This window comes from Phaethon aethereus (genome assembly GCF_964289735.1).
Source record: "Phaethon aethereus genome assembly, chromosome: 6".
NCBI lineage: Eukaryota > Metazoa > Chordata > Aves > Phaethontiformes > Phaethontidae > Phaethon > Phaethon aethereus.
The window spans coordinates 19,717,500-19,739,881 of NC_138580.1; the positions used below are offsets into that span (position 1 = coordinate 19,717,500).

Consider the following 22,382-nt stretch of genomic DNA (forward strand, 5'->3'; position numbering starts at 1 on the left):
ACAATTACTTAGGAAACACATCAAATGCTGCAGTAAATATGTATTTTGTCCTAATAAATTAAGATATTTCTCTGTAGAAAACTACTTCCATGATAATGTTTTTGAAAAAACCAGGACCTTAACTTCCTTTTAAATTTGCAACAATTGTCGTATCATAGAGGAATAAGATTATTTTCAGCTTGGAAAGGTTGTGTCACTAAACTCTGAATTTACAATTTATCAGTTATACAGAACACATATAAGAACATAATACAGAACAATAAGTATTCTTGCCTTTTATTTCCCATTAGTTCAAGGATGCAGGCTACTAAAAACAAGACATGCAACAGCATTAATACTAAAAGAAGTAAATGAGACTTCTGTACTAGAGTTACTGAAATTCAGAGTTACCCTATCTTTCAGGATCTGTATGAACATATCAGTGTGCACAGTCTTCAAGCTTTACAAGGTCTTTTAGAGAAATATTATTTTCAGAAAGGCTTCTGTACATAAGACCTGTAACTGTCTAAATGTAAGTATAGATTGCTAGGTCATCAAAGCTATCCTTCTGCTCAACAGAGCATAGTTTTCCATCTGAACTGGCCTAATAATAGAATGATAAATTCCAATTAGCCAGAAGTTTTCTTTTCAGATCTGAAAAATGGGATTGTGTTTCTGAAAACTTGCCTGCTTTCTCCAACTGTATGATTTGATAAGACAAAATAATTTCTCCCTCCTGAAAACATGCCTTACTTTTAAATCTGTAGTTCTTTCAACTAATTCAACATTATTCATAAAGGACATGATTCAGTCAGACTTAGTATGAAATTTCAATGTAGTATAATAAGGTTTTCTTTAAAAAACAATCAAGATTCTATATTGTTCCACTTTTGAAGATGAGGAAGCAAGAAGGAACTAAACAACAGTACTGAAAGCTGCTCAGTAGCATTCTTCGTATTTTTTTGCTTTAATTGTTATTTAAGCCTTGCTAAAAAAATATTTTGGTGATTTTATTTCTTGTTGATGCTATTAAAATTTTTTCACCCCTCTCCCAGCAATTAAAATATTGAAAAAGGTATCACTAGTGGCTAAAAGACAAATGTGATCAAACACTGGAAAATACAATTATGGCAGGCACACAATTATTTTCTAAAGGAATTCATGGCAAGATTAAATATACTACTGCAAGTAAGTCAGAGCAACCTGTGCATGATCAGTAGGTGTTAAATAGCTATGCAGATGGGATTAGCAAATGTTAATTTCAGCAATGTTGAATTTATGTTTCCAACTTTATTACCTCTGGACAGTCCCAAGAATTTGAATTTTCTTTGAAGTCACAAATAGCTAAGACTGAAAAATTCTGGATTCTCTTTAGCCATTGTACACAGATTCGACTATCTGTTACCCAAGTAAGCCAAGTAAAATAGTGATCACTAAAAAATAAAAGAAAAAAAGAAAGGGTGGTTATTAAAGAATAGGGATATAGAAGCATTGATACAGATTGTATCCCCATGTTGCTCTGTGGAACTCAATAGCAAAGCTTCCATTGTCTTATGGATGTTTTTTGTTGTTTGTAATAATATATCATATGGATAGACAGAATCAAAATACAACATTTCTAGTTAGCTTCTGATCCATCTAGGAGATGAATATGGCACTACACTATTAGTTACACTTCTACATTGTTAGAAATGGAAAACAACTCAGAGGTTCAAGTATTTAAAACAAATAGACAAAAACTTTTTTAAAAAAGAGAAGACATATTTGAGGGCACAATACCTGGATGCTATGACTGCAGGAACTGGCACCTCCTTAGGACCAAACGCTTCAGCGTTGATCGTATCGACAATAAACACTTTAACAGTAGGATTTTTAGCCCCAGCCTTCAAAGAAAATACATCAGGTTATTCCTGGTTTTCCCTCTGAACAATTCACAACAAGGAAAATTACAACACTTCTGTAGGAAAGGAGATAGGTTACAAAATATGTATCCAGTTGAGTATAACAGGGAAAATGTGATCTCATAAGATCTCAGAGTGACACTACAGCAGTAGTATGTTACTTAACTTTACATCATTTCATAAATAAAGAAGAAAACCTTTTAAACAGTCATATTAAGTGCCTTTCTATACAGAAAAAGCACTTGATGGGAACGAGCATTCTGTTTGTAGTGTGGATCTTTGCAGCACACGCTACACTTACTTTGGCATAAAACTCCAGGAGTATATTCACATGATTTTGACATCCCAGCTGTGAAATAAAATTGTTTAGCTTAAACTGATTTCATGCTTGCTTATTCATTGCATACATTATTAGTTTTTTAATTCTCCTCAATGTGTGGTCTAAGCCATCCAGTTTTAGTTTAAAACTGTAACCCAGCTGACAGGTGAGTAACTTCTTAAGATACATTAACATGATCACTTGCAATCATATGAACATGACAAGAGTCAGGAGAGCTCTCTAATACATGCTGAAGAAATGCCAGCCCAAAACCTTCTTGCCTTAGATCTGGCACTTGAAAGCAGTTAAAATCCAAAGCCCCTTGAGATCAAAAAGCACTATGAAGTGTGCAAATAAACTGAAGCTGTCATAGTCTTTATTTTTCAAACTAAAAAATGTCTCATAATTCATTTACTGTAATGAAAAATAAAATCTGCATAGTTAATGCATCACAATAAGTAAACTTAATTGAAAAAAACAAGGCTTGATCATGCAAGCATGCACTTTTGCATATGCTTTTTACTTACATGAGTAACTCCATTTATTTCACTGATATTGTTAAATATCTATAGCTTTGATTGTACCTATACCTCTTCAGAACTTGGCCTAAGTTTGTTTTCTTTCATTAATTTAGGCCACAATGGATTTAACCACTGTAATACAACCATTTTTTAAGGACTGTTAATTTTATCATTGTCATAACTCATTTCTCAACAGAAAGTAAGTCAAAAGAATGAAAAAACATACCTTTGGATATGGGATAATTATTTTTCTGGGATACTGGTCCTCACCAAAATATGAATATTCGATAACTGGTATGTCAGAATCATTAAATTGTATGTATGCTAAATACTTTCCACTTGGAGACCACCACAGTGCGTATTTTGTTGCTAGCATTTCCTCTGAGGAAAAAAAAAAATCATAATAGTATAACATTGTAATCGATCTATCTTCTAATCTATTTTAGCATTGTACTCTTAGCAACCTAGACATGTAAAAAGAGTTATACTAAACAAATAAAACCAAACATATTGCAATACATCTCAATTCCGAAAGGCCTTAAGAACTCTCAAAACAGGTACACAGATCCCATTTAACTTTTTTTTTTCAATTAACTGAACTGCCAAATTTTCACCAAAATTTAAACTTCTATTAAAGCTTAATTCCCAACCACTGCCTATGCAGCAGAAGGAAGACCAATTTGTAAAGTTCTGATATAGTTTCAGTAACGAAAGACTCAGGACTTTGGTTACACACTATGAATACAAAATGCAGTCATTTTATGGCAAATAAAATATGGAAATGAAGTAATCCTTAGGACTCTAAAAATAATGTATCATCACAGATGTTCTAGAACAGATTGTGAAAACCAGGTAATCTAAACAAAGCATGTAACATGTTAGTTGTTACCCTTCAAGATTTACTTACCTTCATAGACCCAATCAGGAATTCCATTAAATATTTCATTCTGTTTTCCATCACTAGTTATTTTAATTGGTGCCTCTCTTGGACTTTGTTTCAAATAGATATTATTCTGATATACATACACCTAAAGACAAGGAAGTATTTCTTATGACTATAGGCACCAATAACAAGGGTTAAAGTAAGACCTGCAGTCAATGCTCTTACATTATACCAACAAGAAGACATAATGAATACAAAACAGGAAATAAATGCTACACTAAAAGCCCTTGCAAATTCTGCAAGAGTAGGTACGTCAGTAAATAAATTATACATTACAGGCCAAATTCTATGTTTAACTATGTCAGAATAAATCCTGAACACCTTCTTTGATTTTAATAAACTCCAAAGGATTCTGTAGCTAGCTTTGGTATGGAAAATCATGAAAAAAAACCCCTTTGAAATGTATTCAAATTGCTGTGTCTTTTTAAGAGACCCTCAGACAAATTGTTTTGTGACTTTTCCTTCTGGTTCCACCAAAAGTAGAAGATAAAAACAAATACACAATGACTAAAAAGAAAATAAGTGAACTTTTCTAAACCTGTCAAAAGGCCTAGGTGATGTGAGATGAGATAAAAAAGGGTTTTACTCTGTCAGGGCTGGTTCGTTCCTTTCCAGTAAACTAGCTACCAAAAGAAAGTTCTTGCAAGAAATGCTTGCAGGCCTTGGGGTCTCTCTAAACTGCAATCAAATGAATGGAGAAACCAGCACCAGAAACCTCACTTTCTTAGAAAATGATGGGTTTTGAAGTTATAAGAATTTGTTAGCAACATCAGTGTAACGTTTTAAATACTATGTGCTTTAAACAACAAAAAAAAAGCAACTCCTAAAACTCTCAGATACAATAGAAGGACTATTGTATAAAAACATCACAGACTAGTAGTACTAGGAAGATAGGAAACGATCTTCATTGCGTTCTGTCTTCAGAAAATAACAATATTTAAATTAATTGAGAAAACTAATACTCTCCTAGAACATGGAAAAATTTTCCTAATAAATAGTCCATTCATATTTAGCCCACTCTCTGGGCATTTTCTGAAATTAGTATGATGTTTAAATTTTTTTTCTTGCACAAATATTTTGTCAATACTGGATAAGTAGTTACAAAACCACTAACTATTATTTGGCTGATGCTTTGGAACCAAGAAAAAAAAGTTTATAAACTTGTTACTATATGTATGGTTTATTATAATTACTGAGAAATTAATATTTGGCTATCAAGTAGTTATTAAATAAAAAATAATAAATTTTGTAATAAGAATATGGCATCCATTTCTAAGAGTAAACATTTTGGAAAATATTTTAAATACTGCATCTCTAAATCTCTGTAGTAAACTCATGTGTTATACAGTGTCAAAGGAAAACATTGGTTTTCAGTCCTTGAAACTACAGTTAATCCTATATACAATTATGTTGGTCAATTCTTGATAAGAGACTGGCTCGCGAACTGAAACATATGAGAATATGGATCCTTCTATCGAGACACAGACAAGTTAAACTTTAACAAGTTAAAACTGTTTTCTTTGTAATTCTTGCTCACAACCAAGGTTAATATACACAGGCCTGTCAAAAATATGGCCTAACAAAATAATAACCAAAGGCAAATAAATGTCTTCTAGCCACGCAAAGCAAAATCATTCTAGCACTTCATTATCTTTACTGACCAATTTGTGTCCAACGGGTGACCAGGATATATACTGAATTTTATGTGGAAGCTGATTTTCTGTTACAAAACCACTAAAAAAAGGAAAGAAGTTGAGATGGCTTTTTGTGCACACTGCACATGGATTGTTATAGTGTACATTCATATAAAATTCATGAAGGACTGTATTTTCTAACAGCGTTTTGTTTCTTGAGCAATGCAAAATTAAGGCAGGCAGTGAGACATGCAGGAATGTGGTGGTGTGCACCAGTGCTGGTAAAGGCTTGCAACTCAACTCTTTTAAAACATGTTCAACAGCCTAAGAAGCCAGACTTAACTCTTTCTAAATACTGCATAAGCATCTATAGTCATTTGCGCTATCTGCAGTCTGCATTACAGTCTCAGCAAGCTATTGGGAAATGAGAACTCAGGATATAGCATGCTGAGGCAAGCATAACAGCAGCACGACCCACATGCAGTACCTCTCTACTCACATTAGCTTGCAGCAATCTTTTCCTGTCACCTTGAGCCAACAGTTTCCCAAGAATGGAGCAGATCAGTGCAGCCCCTGTTGCTCAGAACTAAGAAGCATTTGGTCATGCTGCTACTCATGGCATAAAAAGGTGACTGGGGAGGCAGATGGCCTCCTTCAAACTTGGGTGGAAAGAGAAGTGGTTTGGGGAAGATGTTGGGAAAGAGACCAAATGCCATGGGAGAAGCTGTAAACTTTTGAGGAACCCAAGATGGACTGTTAAAATACCACTGGAGCACTAAAGGACATGTGAGAGTTTTAGGAAAGCTAAAGATTAGATCAACCATAAAAAGGATGAATTAGACAACAAAAGGGCATGGAGACAACAGGTAGGAGACTGAAGTGGACCCAAGCAGCCAAGATAGAGTGGGAAAGTCTTATGCAAAGAACAAAAAAGATGAGAATCTTGAGCAGTGAAAGTTTTAGGGCATGAAATATAAACCAGTCCAGATACCTGGATGAGTAGATGAAAGCAGTGTATGATTTTCTGAGAGGCGATTTTTTTCAAGCAAACAAGTAAACTGACAGATTCAGGCAAAAGCAAAGCAGGGTGGTAGTCTCACTATGGCATTTTTCAGAGGAAATGCTTGCAAGCTCATCACTACAGAGTATTCACCATTGCTCTTTGTAAAAAATATCAGGCCTTACCCATATATGAGATCATAAATGTGGTATGATGCTGTATAAGAGTATCTCCACAGCTGCAAAAATTAAACCAGAAAATATTATTAACTTGGAAAAAGCTAATCTAATTAAAAATAAACAGCTGCCTTTTCATAGCCTACACCTTTCTCAAGAAAGTACCAAGAAACATTTATCCATGGCAAGCACAATCAACAAAATACTAACCAAACATTTCATTAAGCAATATATTAAAATAATTACCTTTGAATAATTGCTTTCCAGAGCTATGAAATATTTGTCTGATGACAACACATAATTTGAAGCATTAACTTGTTTCTGAAAGATGAAGAAGTAGATTAGACTCTAGTAAAAAACCTTAAAATAATGATTTGATGAGTCAGGTTTTAATACACTCACTTTTAAACTGGTATTTGAAACGCAACTGCATTTTGCTGCCCTTCTATTAATTGAAAAGGTACGTACCATTGTGCTGTTAGTCATGATGGTAGTTGGGTAGTTCATTTCAACATTGTAAAGAATAATATCATCTTCTGCAGACTGATGAAGATATTCATTATCTTTATAAACAAGATAAAAGGGCTGTTACCTTGCACAGAAAATACTATAGAACAGATCAGTTTATCAAAGTATTCACACTCCTGTCAGTGAATAGATTTTGAACAAATATCTATTGGCATCTACATAAAAAATGTTTTTCTTCTAATGATGCCAAGGTACAGAGTTATCAACAGACCATCTTCAGGGTTCTTGAGTATGTTCTCAATATTACACACTGCACACAGAATCAGCTAGTTAACTTCATAATTAAATGCTAGATTTTATTCTCAGTAATGTCTGATCAAGAATACCAGGGACAGACCCATTAGAAGGTCAGTATCACAATGTAAATGTTTTAAAGAAAACATTTGAGAACCTTGCTTATAATTTCACCAGAACATTCTCATTTGTACAGATTCCCCAGGTAACAGCAGTACCATGTTACTGACACTACATAAATCATACTGCCCCTACTCACACAGGGCCTACAAAGTGAGGGTGAGTTGCCTTCAACGACAATGGAATTTAACCCTACCTGTGCTCAAGACCTGAGCATAGTTTGGTAGAGAATGAAGATCAGAATTTTAGTGTCACATCATTATTTTTACTGCTATGAACAGAGAGAAGGAATTACGTACTTGGCGTAGCTAAAGAGAGAGAGACTTTAACAATTTAAAAGCACCCTGAAACATTGTATAAGGTGTTCATTTTTAGGAAATTAGATCACTGGTGGATCATTTGAGCACACTTCTATGATACGTGTAACAGTATTTGCAGTGATCTCAGGTCCCCTTAGGAAAAGATATTCAATTTTAACTCCTTGCTTCAGAAGACAAGAAGGCATATGGAATGTTGTAGGCATGACTATGTACAGAATCCATGGCGTGAATTTTGCGGGAGTTTTGTGTCTGTTAAGAGGAAAGATAAGTCTAAGTGAGAAGGATATAAAGAGGGAAGGAGAGTTAGGTTTAAGTGATATGCTGCCTACATACTTCAGACAGAATTCTAACAAATAGTCACCCAATTTTTAAATCGTACAAGTGATGTCAACATACTTCAGTTGTTAATTGTAAAACTTGAACTGCTGCTAACAATGTCCTGGAAGGTTTCCGTTCAGTTCTGAAATTATGGGTTAAAACTAACTTGGTAAGTCTCCATGTGAATGGTGCTATGTTCCTTGTCTCTAGTCAGAGAATAATACTTGCTTGAGGTAGTGCATAGAAAGGACTGGTAGTAGTGTGTGTACTAGAATGTAATCCAATTCAGATCAAGCCTTTTGGTGCTGCTGCAATTCAATGATAACAAGACTAGTATTTCAGCCACACACAGACACATATATCAGCACCAATTAATTTCATGTCTTTATCTTCTACCTTAAAGAACTTAGAAACTCAACCTTATTTTCTATGCAATGCATTGGAACTCAGGAATTTCAGCAGTGTCAGCATTTCCTTAAATGAGATAAGAACAGTTGGGCTCATTGCAGAGCTAGGTACTACTAAAACCAAAGAACTAGGCCTGTAAGCCAGGCTACCACAATTATTACAAATGATAGGTGAAAAAGTTCTGTGACAAACACAAAAAAGGTGTTTGCTTAAGAAATGACTGACACATTGACATATTTCTTTAACTTGCTGCAGTGAACGTGACAGTAAAAGAAATAAAACACTGAAGGCCCCTGTAAAATTATAATTTATACTTGACTCAAGCATGTCTGTTGAAACATCAAATACCTGGAATTTCTAGAATGACTGACAGAAGAGCAAATTTCAACCATAAGTTTTGACTAGCAGATTGTTTAATTTCATAGTTAGCATTCATTCACAGTAAAGGTGGAAGAAAAATACATTTTTGAGTCTGTGTAACCAGTCTGGAGACACATATTAGAAAGGCTTATGTAGGTTTGAGAAAAGGTTTTACTTACCTGACACCCAATATGGAAAAAATGTTTTATATTGGAAGTTTCCAGTCAAATAATCCTCCAATGTAAGAGCTCTGGGACCATCATCTGTGTTGACAACTAAGAATAAGACAGAAAGTTTCTGTTAACGCAATGCTGTGAAGTGGAAAAAAAAAAAAAAAAAAGAAAAAAGAAAAAAGAAAAAAAAAAGAAGGAATTACTAGTCCAGTATTTCCCTTTTTCCATATTTAGCATCAGGGAACAGTGAGTATAGTATAATCCTGGAGGTATGCAGAGAGTAGGCACAGCAGAAAGGCAAGTTCTCTTACTGTTCTGATAAGGTCCTTCAGCCTCTGAAGGACTCACCTTTAGGAATACAAAATTAGAAACTAGACAAACTAATTTATTTCACCCAGTCATTTATTCATTCAGACATACATACTTGTAGAACCTGTGAGTCCAAGAAAAGCATCTTCCACACAAAAGACAAACCTTTTTTTTAAAGCATAGGTTTCATGAACTTGTGTGGTACATAAAGACAACTATTTTAATAGGGGTCTGCACATCTTCAGCAGGGAGTCAAACAACAGGATGTGCATACAAACCCCTACTGCCAAATTTCATTAATGCCTCATCAACCAGTGTTAGAAGATGGATATAAGGCTTGCAAAATAATCACCATCTACATATATTTCTCAGTAGCCACATGAAAGAATCAGATGAAGGTATGCACATAAAAATAATGCTGAAAAGTAATGAATAAGTGAACCCAAACTTCAACTTATTATTTAATGCAGTAAAAGAAAATTGGCAATGATTCTGGAGAGAAGACAGGTACTCTGGTATTTGATTTCTTAGCAGATTAGGCAGTCGCATAAAAATAATGCACAAAATTGTGGCTGGTTTTTTGGCTCTTGTCTGACTGTGTTTCTTCCAAAAGCTAAAGACCTTAACGCTAGGGCAGATTTTAAAAACAAAATTTAAGGATAATCAACTGGATGAGAAGAGGATAATGCTGAAAATGATGGCTTGCTAAGTGCATGGAAATGAAAAATTCCATTATAAAAATGTAATAAAAAGCAAAAAAACCCCAACAATGCAGTTCACAAGAGTACACAAAATATTTAATCCTCAAAAGACACAGGAACATTTCTGATAAAGGCCAGTTTTTAAAGTTCAGTACCATAACAACAGCAGCTTTTAAGTCTAGGCATTCTGCATTCTGTGCTTTTCTCCTTTAAATCAAGGAGATTTTGCCATGGTCTTCAGAGTTAGTGGGGATGTCACTCTGCAGCCTAGTAGAGCTCTGCCACTTCCCTTGTTTGTTCCTTCAGAGTTCTCAGATGACAGTCAGATAATCAAGATGACTCGTTGCCCTCAGGATTCATATCATGCTCCACCACTTCCTCATTACAGCTGCCCCCTCTGTAAAGATCACACTGACTTCCTGGGAAATGTTTCTTCATATTCTCTTCTATGGTAGTTTGTAATGATAATACATGCTTTCTTCTGCTAAGTGACTATTACTTACTGTAGAATACACATGTCAGGTTGACTGTTGGCACTAGCCTTGTCTGCACTAATGCAGAAGAAAGCTGTCATGAGAAATAAAACTGAATGCCAATCCATAGGCAAAAACCTATCAGTATAAACTCTGAGCTAGCAATATGTCCAGAAAATATCCCAAGAAGTTCAATAAGAAGTTAATACCTCTTGCTAATATCATGACTGTATATTAGAGATTCTTGATACATTAACGACAAGCACAGAATATGGCAAACTCTTAAAAAAATGCATAGAAAATAATTCCAAAGAAGAATTCACTTCTATTTATATTGAGTGACGATTACTTATCACTAGCTTTCAGTTTAAATTATCTAAGTGAGTATGCTTATTAGCAAAAGAAATCCACTGTTAAGTTCTATTTCCATGGTTGTGTGTATAGGAGGCTTAAATTTGCAGTCCTGTTTGATACCATAATCTCGTAAAATTTCCTAGATCCTTCTCTCAGCTTAAAAGGATTTTTTACTAAAAAGACAAGCAATATCATAAATGTCTCATCTCTGGTCTAATTTTCACAGCTCCAATTTAAACCTTTACTCTGTTAAAGTGAACCCCAAAATCTCACCCTTACATGCTTAATATTCTGTGATAATCTATTATAACTGCTAATGATTTTCAAAATGTGCCCACTCCTATCTGAATTTCTACCAGTGAACTGCAAAAATTCTGAACACAACTATTTCTTACTTGATTACTTGTAATTTTGAATGCTTGTTTCTAGGCAACAGAAAATATATTTAAATGCTTTAATTAAAAGCAGTATCTTTAATTGTTTCCTATAATTGTGCTGATTCTTTCTGCTGTAACTAAAGACTGGTTCAATAATAGTATTTGAAATCTCTGCTCACAGAACCGACCTTAACATGAAAAATACATGTGTACAGTACTATAAGGACATTGATTTGGACAGCTGTTGGTAGGCTTGGTAAGTTCTGTCATTGTGCTTCATTTCTCTATGAAACAACAAAGATGAAAAAAGATGCCTAGGGACAAAAAGGAAGAAAATAGGAGAGCCAACTACAGAAATTAAAGCTTACCAAATTTCAGCTTTGCTCTTTTCCCTTCACCACCCCACTGCCTCTGTTTTAATCCTTTGTGGTGCAGTTGCATTCATTTACGGGGTGCAGTTCTGTATTTCTCTGTGCACTGAATTGGTTCTTTTGCTTCACAGTGTAACTTGCTTTATATATTCCATGATCATAATTACTCACTCATGCATTTGACTGTATTCGACATACATGTATAATTGTGGTAATAAAAGCCTGTAAGCATCTATTGTCACTGGCTTTATGCTGATACCTTCTCCTTTACTGTTCAGTTCATTGTTGTGACAGAGCTTAATAAAACACAGAAAGCAGAACTTTCAGTTATATTAAACTCAGATTAACTTTATGCACACCAATCCATCACTGTGAAATTCTGTTTGAATTATGAGGATTATTCCCTTTCAAAGATTGGATGTGGGTAAACAAACATAACCCTTGCTTTAGATTTCATAACCCTGCTGGCTTATTCCACAACATGGTCTAATGTGCATCCATATAAATTGTGTCTACTCCTGCCAAATTAAACCAAGTGTACATAATAATCAGAAAGTATTCTGGTTTCTGTATTTGTTGTTTTTATATCTGTAGCTACATATCTGTATTTTATATGTATTTAATATATATGCATTTTTATATGTATTTTATCTGGCATCCACTGCTACACAGCAAATAGAAGATTTGCCAAAAGAAAACTAGTTTGCATCTTGGGACAGCCAGTTTGCAGAGGTATTACATTCTGCTTCTGGACTAGAGTGTCCATTCTCATCTTTGTGGGCTGATGCTGAATAGCTAAAGCACAAGCTCCTTCAATATGCACGGGAAGATAGCCTTCCACCTGAGGAAACCACAGCCCAGTTCAGCATCAGAAATCAATTCCAACACTCCTGATCCTGCTCCAGAACTTCTGGTCACACTCAGCTCCACATCAGCTGAATCTGCTTTTCCATACCTGCATTACATTCAGTTATTTTTTGTGAGGTGTGCCACTGCTTTCTCCGCGAAGGTTACTTCAGAAACACCCTTTGGAGTGAGAATAAAAGATGAAGTCTGAACAAGTCCTGTTCCTTAGTATGATCCAGCTCTTGCTACTGGTCGGAACAGAAACTGTGTGTAGAAAGCTAAGGCATACTAGAATGAGAATGGTTTAGTTTACTACTGACTATCATCTCTACTGCATAAGGGTCCAGGAAAGGAAAAAACCTCTCTCTAACTATACCCTGAGAAAGAATAATATAATCCCTTTCAGTTATTGAAAATTAAGTTTTCAGAAAATATATTTATAAAAAAAAGCTACTATAGAAATTTACCTTAGATCATAGCTATCATACATTATTTCTAAGCATAGACTTGGAGAGGTAAGATTGCTGCAATAACCCCTTTGAATTAGTCCTAAACTGGAGTATTTATTCCGCCACCAGCATGTGAATAAGCACAGAAAATTAATAGAGCCTGTTTTGGGTAAGCCACCTAATGTTGATTTAAGAATTGAAGCTACAAAAGAGTCAGATTTAGAAAGAAAAGGCCTACACAACCCCTCAGTCCTAAGAGTATTGTCAAAGACCACAGGTGCACGAGTATAGCAGACGTAACCCCATTAAGGGAGTATAAACTAATTGAGCATATCAGTTTTTGAAAACTTACCTAGAAAGATTTCAATATGAATTCCTACTAATTTTTATGCAAACTAAAGTACCAAACAGAAGAGGTATGAATTAGTCTAACCCAGCTTAATATTGTTTTTTATTACTCTGTTCTAATAAGCTTGTGATAGCTCTCTTCCACCAGCGTACAGATCACTGTAGCTAGGTTTAGACTATTACTTAGATCTGAGCCTGAACTCGTGGCTAAGACTGAAACACCAGATTTTGGTGGAAGCACACTGTCACAGTAACCTATTGATTTTCGACTACAAACTTCAGCAACAGCTGAGGGTTAATAACCTCTAATTGTCACTTGTTAATTTTGATAGATGGCCAAGAAGATGAGAATTTCTCTTTATTTCTGTTTTAAGTGAAATATCCAGGCACCATTTCAATTAGAAAGCAGCAACTAACACAACCATCTCTAGCTGAATTCAGTGCCAGCAACTGAATTCCTGACTGGAAGCATTTTTCTTCCACTCCACAATGATGGAAGCCACCCTGTTTGACTTTGCATCTGAACCCAGGGAGGCATTTATTGAATCAGAAAATGGATTTGGCTGGGGTATAGCAAAGAACACCACCAGCTCCTAAGAAACTGGCTGCTCACCACTTCCATATCTAATCTGCAACATCAGAGAACTAAGGTCTTGGTCTCAGGCCTAGGTCAAGTGTATAGTGGGAACAGAAACATTGACAGGCAGATTTGGATATTCATTCAAAATAGCATAAGAAAAGATTAATTTGGAGCCTAAGCAATACATTCAGTTCATTGTAACTCTGCCTGTGGTTCCACTATTGCTTTTCAACTGCAGACAGGTATTTTCCTTCTCGTTTATGCTGCAGAAGAACAGGACTAGGTACACCAGTGTACAAGTGAAAACAACCTTTCTGAACTGTTTAGAATTGGGTTTATCATAGTTGGGTTATCATAGTAAGGTAAAGTGGGCCCCTCACTACAAGAAGGACATTGAATTGCTGGAGCATGTCCAGAGAAAAGCAACAAAGGTGATGAGGGATCTGGAGAACAAGTCTTATGAGGAGCGTCTGAGGGAACTGGGGTTGTTTAGTCTGGAGGAGGCTGAGGGGAGACCTTATCACTCTCTACAACTACCTGAAAGGAGCTGGTAGTGAGGAGTGTTACTTCTCCCAAGTAACTAGTGATAGAACAAGAAGAAATGGCCTCAAGTTGCACCAGGGGAGGTTTAGACTAGAGAATAGGAAAAATTTCTTCACCGAGAGAGCAGTCAAACATTGGAACAGGCTGCTCAGAGAGGTGGTGGAGTCACCATCACTGGAAGTGTTCAAAAGATGTGGCATTTCGGGACATGCTTTTGTGGGCATGGTGGTGTTGGATTAATGGTTGGGCTTGATGATCTTACATGTCTTTTCCAACCTTAATGATTCTGTGATTCTGTAAATCACACAGAACATTCCTAACTCAAAGAAATGTCAAAAAACTGTCACTAATTTTTTAGGCATAGATGTCATTCAGTGTCTTGAGAGTTCCCGCCTTGCTCTTCTCAGACCCACAGAAATTGTGTAATAACCACAACTAAATATTTGCTCTTACTATCCTCTCCAAACAGAAAATTATTTTCCAGTATAACTTCTGAGAATTTTTCACATTTTTATACTCTTCCATGTGTAAACCAAAACCAGTTATCACATTTTGAGAAGTTTGAAGAACCTGAAATTACTAGAAACTTAGCAGACAAAACCAGAATTAAATATTTCTTCCTCTTCTTTCAGAATTACAGATGACATATCTCTTTGCTGATTTGTTAAGCAGAAATTTAATAGGTCCTTGTCTATATATTTCTCATATGCAATTAATTGTCTTTCTAGATTGGCACATCCTTCCAGTTAAGCTGTAGTAAGGTGGAATGTACATTCCATCTCTGTAGCTATTTCCTGTTTGTCTTCGATTTGCAAAATTTGTAACTCCAAGATTAATCTATATATTCTTCCTTTTACAACTGATCAGCAGAATACTAAGAATTCAAAAGAGTTTAGGCATTTAAATATAACTGCAGCTCCAGTTATTGCTGTTCCACCTGAGAATGAGGCCATAAACAGATGTGTTTAACACAATTGTGTGTTCAACATAATTGTGTATTCCACATTGTCAAAAATGCTCCTTCAAAAGCATTCTGTAAAGTAAGATAAATTCTTTATCATCCTGCTGGGTCTAAATGTCATGTCTGATATTACTGATTACCAAGCCACTATTCAAAGAAACTATAGCGATAAAGAGAGTTCTTTGCAATGGCTCAGGTTCTGAAGAAGCTCAGACTAAGACCAATGATCTGGTATGTGATAACTTAAGGAGGGAAAAATATATTCAATTCCTCCTACAGTACCTTCCATGATCTTTAGCAACTTCTTCAGGCTGCCAAACCGATTCTTGGTCCCCAGCCTCTTTGTTTCCTCACTGATCTTTTTTATTTAAATCTCATAAAAACATTCTGCCCTGACTTAACATGCAGACTTGGTATGAGTAAGTCTGACTTGATACCATACATTTATCTAGTAATGAAAGCTCAGATCTGACCATGCTTAAGATAGCCAAAAAATCTGGCATCTCATTGTTGACAGTAAAAGTCAAACCTATCACTCTGAGGTGGGATCTCTTCCCAGCACTGCCTCCCACCTTGATATAATCTATCCTCATATTCACACGCTGCATAACAGAATCAATCCTAAAAGCTTCAGAAACCTCCAACCCCTCTCTCAACAAAACAACCCATGATAAGCATATTCCACAGAAAGAGCAGGTAGGAAAGAGATTTCACCTTTCACAAAACCTGCATATTAACTGCAGGACTTAACTTTCACAAGACTTAAGCAGATAGATAGCTGTTTTTATAACATTTAGCTGTAAATGCAAAACTGATTTCTTCATCCCAGTCACCCTGCCAACACATGAACAAAGAATAATAGAAAAAAATTTCATTTAAATAGATACTGTTGCTAGAATATTGGCTTTTTATTACTACTTTAATTATTTCAGAAGTGTTCAATTAATCTGCTATAGTGAAAGGGCCATGTAAATACTTATATTGCCCTTACTACACCTATCATAGAAAAAAATTACCATCAAGTCAGTGCCACTTAGGCTCTAAATTTCAAACAACACTCACTTTAAACTTTACCAGAGGACTCAGCAGACCACACTGTGCTCATTTACCTACAGCTGGCATAATAGTACTAGAGCAAACTATGCATCCCAGTTTTATACAATGGTGACTTTCATTTTCAAATGCAATCTTAAATATGTTCACAAACAATTCATCATACCCTACCTACAACAAAATGTTTGACTTGTAACTGGATAGAGAACTTCTGTAATTATTACACAACCATTTAAAAGCAAATACACATTCACCAAGCTAAAGGAAATTACTAACAGTTTGTGAGTCTCCTAACCCCTAACACAAAAAATAACATCATATGAGGAGATCTGAGAATTATTTTCAGTCCTGTCTAAGAACATTATATACCATGCACAATAAAGTTAATTCAGGTACTTTTCACTTCAAGGAGTTCCTTGTTTCAGCATCTGCTGGCATTTTGATCATACCTTCAGGATATTTCAGCTGTCAGTACATTTCTGTAAAGTGATAAAGCCACAACAATTCTGACAGGACAATCCTAATAATGATTTGAGAAACTTATACGAACTTTAGAAGACACAGTAGCTAAAGATATTCTGTTTTACACTACATTAGATTACAAATGCCTTACCTTTTGATGGAAGCAGTATAATACACATAAGTAATAAGGAAAGCAAAAAGCATATAATCACGCCAAATATGATTTTTAGCCGGGTCTGCAGGACAGAAACAAACAATAATTACATTCTAATATTGCCTGAAGCACGCCTCTATGGCTTGTACATAATTAAATCCTCCAACTCTCTCTAACTGCTGTAATCCGTCCAAGGAACAAGCAAAAATGTCCCTGCAGTATATTTGAAAACACTTCCCTTTCCTTTTTCTTTAAAACAAATACTTTCACATCAGAGCCTGGCCTTGTGCAATAGCTGACAGTTTAAAACAACAGATGTAAATGTTACCAAAAGCTAAATTCAGCAGTATACAGACCTTCATTTTCCTGCTGTATTCTAAAAGAATGTAAATTCTCTCTTCTGGGTGTTGGTCAGTGGATCTAGGAGAGGAGTTTGAAAAGGCAGTATCTGTTTTCACAGTTGGAGGCCAAACCTCTGGCAGGCTTTTTTTTTCCTACATACTTTTGAAAACTGTGCCAGATTTCAAAGGGTTTCCACAAAATTAGAAACAGGCTTTCGGGGAAGTTCTCGAACCAGAAATGGACAGTGGGTGGCTATAGGGGTGGTGATTATATACTTCCCATCAATGTGAGCTGTAACCAACATCTGCTTACGCTAACTTAAGGGTTTTATGATTCAACAGTTACTTGATATGTACTGTTTTTCTCTGAAAAGTATCTGTGGTATATTTTGGCAATCCTTACGTTCTCAGGACATAGTCATGACCTTATTTCTACTCTCTACAGAGAAATTAAAAGAAAATCCTATAGCTTTATATTTTATATATAATTCATGTGTATTTACTTTCTGAAATAATAAATGATGGCGGAAGAATGCAAAACAAGAAGCAGAAACAGATATCATTTAATGTCTTCCACATGTGAGGAGTATTACTTTCTCAGAAAACTAAAAACTTCTATAGGCTATGTAACAGAGCTTAGAGGAGTAAGTATTTACTGGCCCAGTGCAAATTCTGAAATACTGCTTAAACCACCAATTGCATGTATTTTATTTAGCTCACATAAACAGGATCAACTGAAAACAGGGAAATCTTCTCTTGAGACTGCAGTGTCAAGTTACATAAGAGATCCCGCAGCAGAGAGAAGCAGCGCTCGAAAAGGCAAGTAAAAGTATGCCCTGCTCATTAGACTGAGTTTACTCAAATATTCTTACTACTGGTCTGCCACAGAGCCGCTGTGGGGAGGGCCGGGGAGGGAGGGGAAGGCGCAGGCAGACCGCTCCTGCTCATCCCCGTCAGCAGAGTCTCCAGAGCGGCCATCGGCGCTACCGCGGCGGTGGGGGTGGGGAACAACGTCCGCGTGGGGGAATAACGGTCGGAGGGGAACAGGCATGAACATGCATGCTGCCCCCTAGCGGCCGAGAGCCTCGTAGCGCCGCAATCTGGGCTGAAACGAGACAGAAACGTTTAAACGAGGCAACATTTTCTGGGCTGGTAGCGCCGCTTAGCCTGCCCCTGCCCAGCACGGTATCCCGGAGGTGCCCGGGTCCCTTGGAGTGCTCTGCCCTGCCACCTCCTTTCTTCGCTGCTCATTGCTCTTTCCCAGCACCCCCCGTGCTTTCAGGCTTCCCAGCATCGCTTGGTGAGGTTGGATGCTCTTTAGTGCATCTCCACACACCCTGCGATGTACAACTGCTTATTAGCAAGGTCCAGGTTTCAGAAGGATGTTCTCAAAAAGGAAATCCTTCCAGTGCTCTTACTACAGAGCCAGTAATCATTCTTTCAGCTGATTAACCTGAACATGAGACTAGGCCAGGCATTTCAGATGTGTTATTAGGCAAAAAGAAAAAAGAAGGCGGTCTCGCAATCCTTTGCAGTATTCATCCAGACAGTGTGCTGGGAGGAAACACCAACCAAGGACCTGTGCGGAGTGCTCTGCCCCACAGCCGTGGTTTCAGGCTCTGTGTTATGTACAGAAAGGCACCAGGGATGGCAGCAGACAAACTAAGCTACAAAATAAAGCTTATCGTCCACTTACTGCCTGTAGCTTCCCAGCCATTTCACCCAGTGCCCACGCCAGAGGAGAGGGCAGTGCCTGGCGCTGGTGGTAGGCCCTCCTCTGCTTGGTCTCCACAGCCTGCTCGGGGTGGCCAGGCCCAGCTGCAGCCCCAGGCCTGGCTCAGCTTCCTCCTTGCTGCCACCCCCAGCCCGTGTGGTAAATGTCAACTGCCAAAGGCCACAAACTGACATAATATTCACTAGGTTTCACTTGGAACTTAGAGACTGGTGGTGACTGGGAGTTGGAGGTTGGGCTTAAGCGCCGTTAATTTTTCCTGTGGAGCCTGCTGTATCACCTCATCTTTCTCCCTGCACCAGTCTTTTATTTCTCTCCTGTGCTTAACACCAAAAAGGGAAAAATAAGAGGGTGAAGAGAGGAGTCTGGAATGGTGGTGCCTCTATGTGGAAGTCAGGCATAGGGACTATAATTTTTCAGAGGAGGTTAACAGGGACTGAGTACCCAAATCTTACTGAAATTCAGTAGAAGCTGGATGCATCACCCGTACCGGCTTCTTTGAAAATTGACAGTGTAGTAGATGAGATAGGTTTCCTGTCACATCAAACTGTCCAGCAGAACTAGGGCTAATGTTTTACAGAAAAAAAAGCCTCAATGTATGACTACCGAAGGTTGTCAAGTTACCATCCTATCCTAACAGCATGGGCTGGAATTTGAACCCTAACCATTACACCAGCCTTGGTGAGGCAGCAGCTGATCTGGGCAGTGTTTTGGAAACATTCCTCCCATTAGTCTTGGTGGGAAGATTTTTGAAAAGAAATTCAAATTAATTGTCTGGAAAAAAGAGTGATATGAAACATGCCTTATTTTCCCATAAACTCAGTTCCCCTTCCTCCCCAGTTTTTGTCACAACAGTAAAGTACAAGTTATACAAGATAAAGTTTCTGAATAAGATCCATCCTGTTGACACAAGCCATGCAGGAAAAAACAGCTGGGAAGGCTAAAATACATTGTTCCTGTTACACTGTATATGAAGGGCAGAACTGAGCTAAAAAACAATAGTGTTTCCTAATAAGATAAAACCGCAGCTACTCAGAATTTCCAAACCAGAAAAGTATTGTGACAAAGACTTTTTTCCCCATGTAACTCATGCTTCTTATTCATATTTCCAAACTGTTACTTATTTCCTAGCATTCTGTGGTTAATGCCATATGCATTTTCAATAATACAGTTCAGAGAAATCCATTTTTTTCCTACCAATGTTGGTTATTTCTGACAACCAGACCATCACAAAATTGCAAATGCAGGTTTTGATCAGGCTAGTTTTAATTTCCAAATATGCAGCTTCCTCTAATGAATGCATATTTAGAGAATGCCTCAAAGGAAATGATTCAAACTCACATGATCTAAAAGACTTTGCAAAATGACTAGATGCTGCATACTATGTATTTTTCTAATTTGGAAGTCTAATTATTTAGGCACATGCTGTAGTAAGATTCACAAAGGTTGCAGCATTAGTATCAAAACAAAATTTACCTGGCAGAGAATGACCCTTAAAAGTTTTGTAGATCTATTGCTCCTGACACCTGAACCCCCTTCTCTGGACTGTTTATACTAGTACCAGTGAAGAAGCAAACAGCAATTCTTTCAATAGCCAAAACTCTTCCTAACTTCTGCAACAGCAGAACCTTGTAATGTAAGATAGAAATAAAAGTGTAAGAAAGATAGAGAGGGTGAATCAGTTGGAGAAATGGACAAATTATGGAGCAGAAAACATATTCAGTTTGTACCACAACTACCCAACCAGTTATGAAACTACTCTAAGGTTACTAAAGTATTTACATTTCGCAGATGAGGAAATGCAGATTTACAGATGTAGGTTGTACATGACATCAGAGCAAACATAGACAGAATAATGAAAATGCAACTAAAGCTGAACCAGTTCTTAAGTAGCCACACACAGAGCTAGACAAATCCCCAGTGACTAATAGTTTTTCTTCCTTCCACATTGTGAACGAATAAAAGCTGTAAGTAAAAAATACAATCAGGACTTGTCACACTCCCTGGAGGACTTTGGGTCCATAAAGGCAATAAATGCAGAAGCAACTAGCAGATAAAATATGGTAGTTTAGCTTGTTTTTTACAACTTTACACTTCCTGGATGAACAATATAGGCACGTTTTATGACCCTATTCAAAGACAATAACTTGAAGTGGAAATTCCTTATCCTACACGCCAGCAGGATTCATTTGAGGTTCATTACGCATTATGCTGAAGTGAGATTGTGCAAACACTATTTCAGCTTTGGTGACAACGTGGCTGAGTCATGCTAGGAACTGGGAGTATAACAGCAGCACATGGGTGAACTACAAGAAGCCCAAGCATGTTTGTGATACGGCCCTGCTGAACTCAACTATAAAAGAACAAAGAAATTCAGCTGCATATGCTCTTGTTTCTTCAGTAAGGGAAATATCAAAAGCTCAGATGTCTGAAAATCTATTCAGTGTGGAAATTTATTTGAGGACCCAGCAGCAATCTATGTAATGATATCATTTTTTTACCAGGGTTTTACACTTCTGTACAGTACTGAATAAATTACTTTAAACACTTGAAAATGCTACGTACAGTGTATTGTTATATTTACATAACTATAAAAACTCATTAATACAGAAATCCAGATATGATCTGGATGATGATTCTTTACCAAGAGAGACTATTCTAATAATTAAATTTTAGTATATTTAGTAGCATCTCATCAGATACTGAGTGCATGAACAAAATACATCTGAAATGACAATCGTGTTATCTATCAAGCTCCAACACTTTAAAATAGTCAGATTCTGAGGTCAATGTGTAAAAAGTGTAAAATTTGTCCTGCACTTAATGCTAAATCAGCAGATTCTACAAGCAGCCAAAAGCTTCAGTATTAAGCAAAATACTACAATACAAGAAAGAGAATAACTTAGAGTTTCTAAGAACAATAGATGAGGGGAATTGGATTAATTTTTTTAACTAATGAAGTATCCAATGCTGAATAAAGAAACTGGTGAAGATTTCACATTTGTTCTGCCCTGAACAACACATAAAGGTAAGAACAGCATTATATGAAGATATACGCAAATATAAAACACATACAGTACAAACCGTTTACACTCCCTACCTCCCACTGGCCTTTACTGCTTTAGTTGTATCATTCAAAAATACCTGTGGAATTGCTGTGTCTTGAAACATCTTTGCATGCATAATCTCTTAACTCTCAATATGCCTGATTTTTTTTACAGCCTTAAGGTAGTAGCTTACTGGTATAAATCACTGTTGTGGAGTAATTTCAACCTATAAATAAACAAAAATTTCTGTAGTTTAAGCACAATCTAATCTACCAAACTGCTATAGTGAAAACTCATCAGTGTGCATATTTATTTTATAATGCTATAATTTGTTTATAAGTAAGTAG

At 36.6% G+C, this 22,382-nt stretch overlaps 1 protein-coding gene across 1 annotated transcript in view; it reads right to left on the reverse strand.

The window, feature by feature from the left end:
• FAP (fibroblast activation protein alpha) overlaps positions 1-18,973 on the reverse strand; it is a gene marked incomplete at its 5' end in the record, with an annotated part of 41,893 nt that extends 22,920 nt beyond the window's left edge. Inside the window, 11 exons of the mRNA XM_082001189.1 lie at positions 1,277-1,412; positions 1,759-1,862; positions 2,947-3,101; positions 3,628-3,748; positions 5,325-5,397; positions 6,483-6,535; positions 6,720-6,794; positions 6,942-7,036; positions 8,941-9,036; positions 16,913-16,997; positions 18,953-18,973. Coding sequence (XP_081857315.1) covers positions 1,277-1,412; positions 1,759-1,862; positions 2,947-3,101; positions 3,628-3,748; positions 5,325-5,397; positions 6,483-6,535; positions 6,720-6,794; positions 6,942-7,036; positions 8,941-9,036; positions 16,913-16,997; positions 18,953-18,973 — 1,014 coding nt within the window. The remainder of the gene's footprint in view (positions 1-1,276; positions 1,413-1,758; positions 1,863-2,946; positions 3,102-3,627; positions 3,749-5,324; positions 5,398-6,482; positions 6,536-6,719; positions 6,795-6,941; positions 7,037-8,940; positions 9,037-16,912; positions 16,998-18,952) is intronic.
• Positions 18,974-22,382: the final 3,409 nt, after the last annotated feature.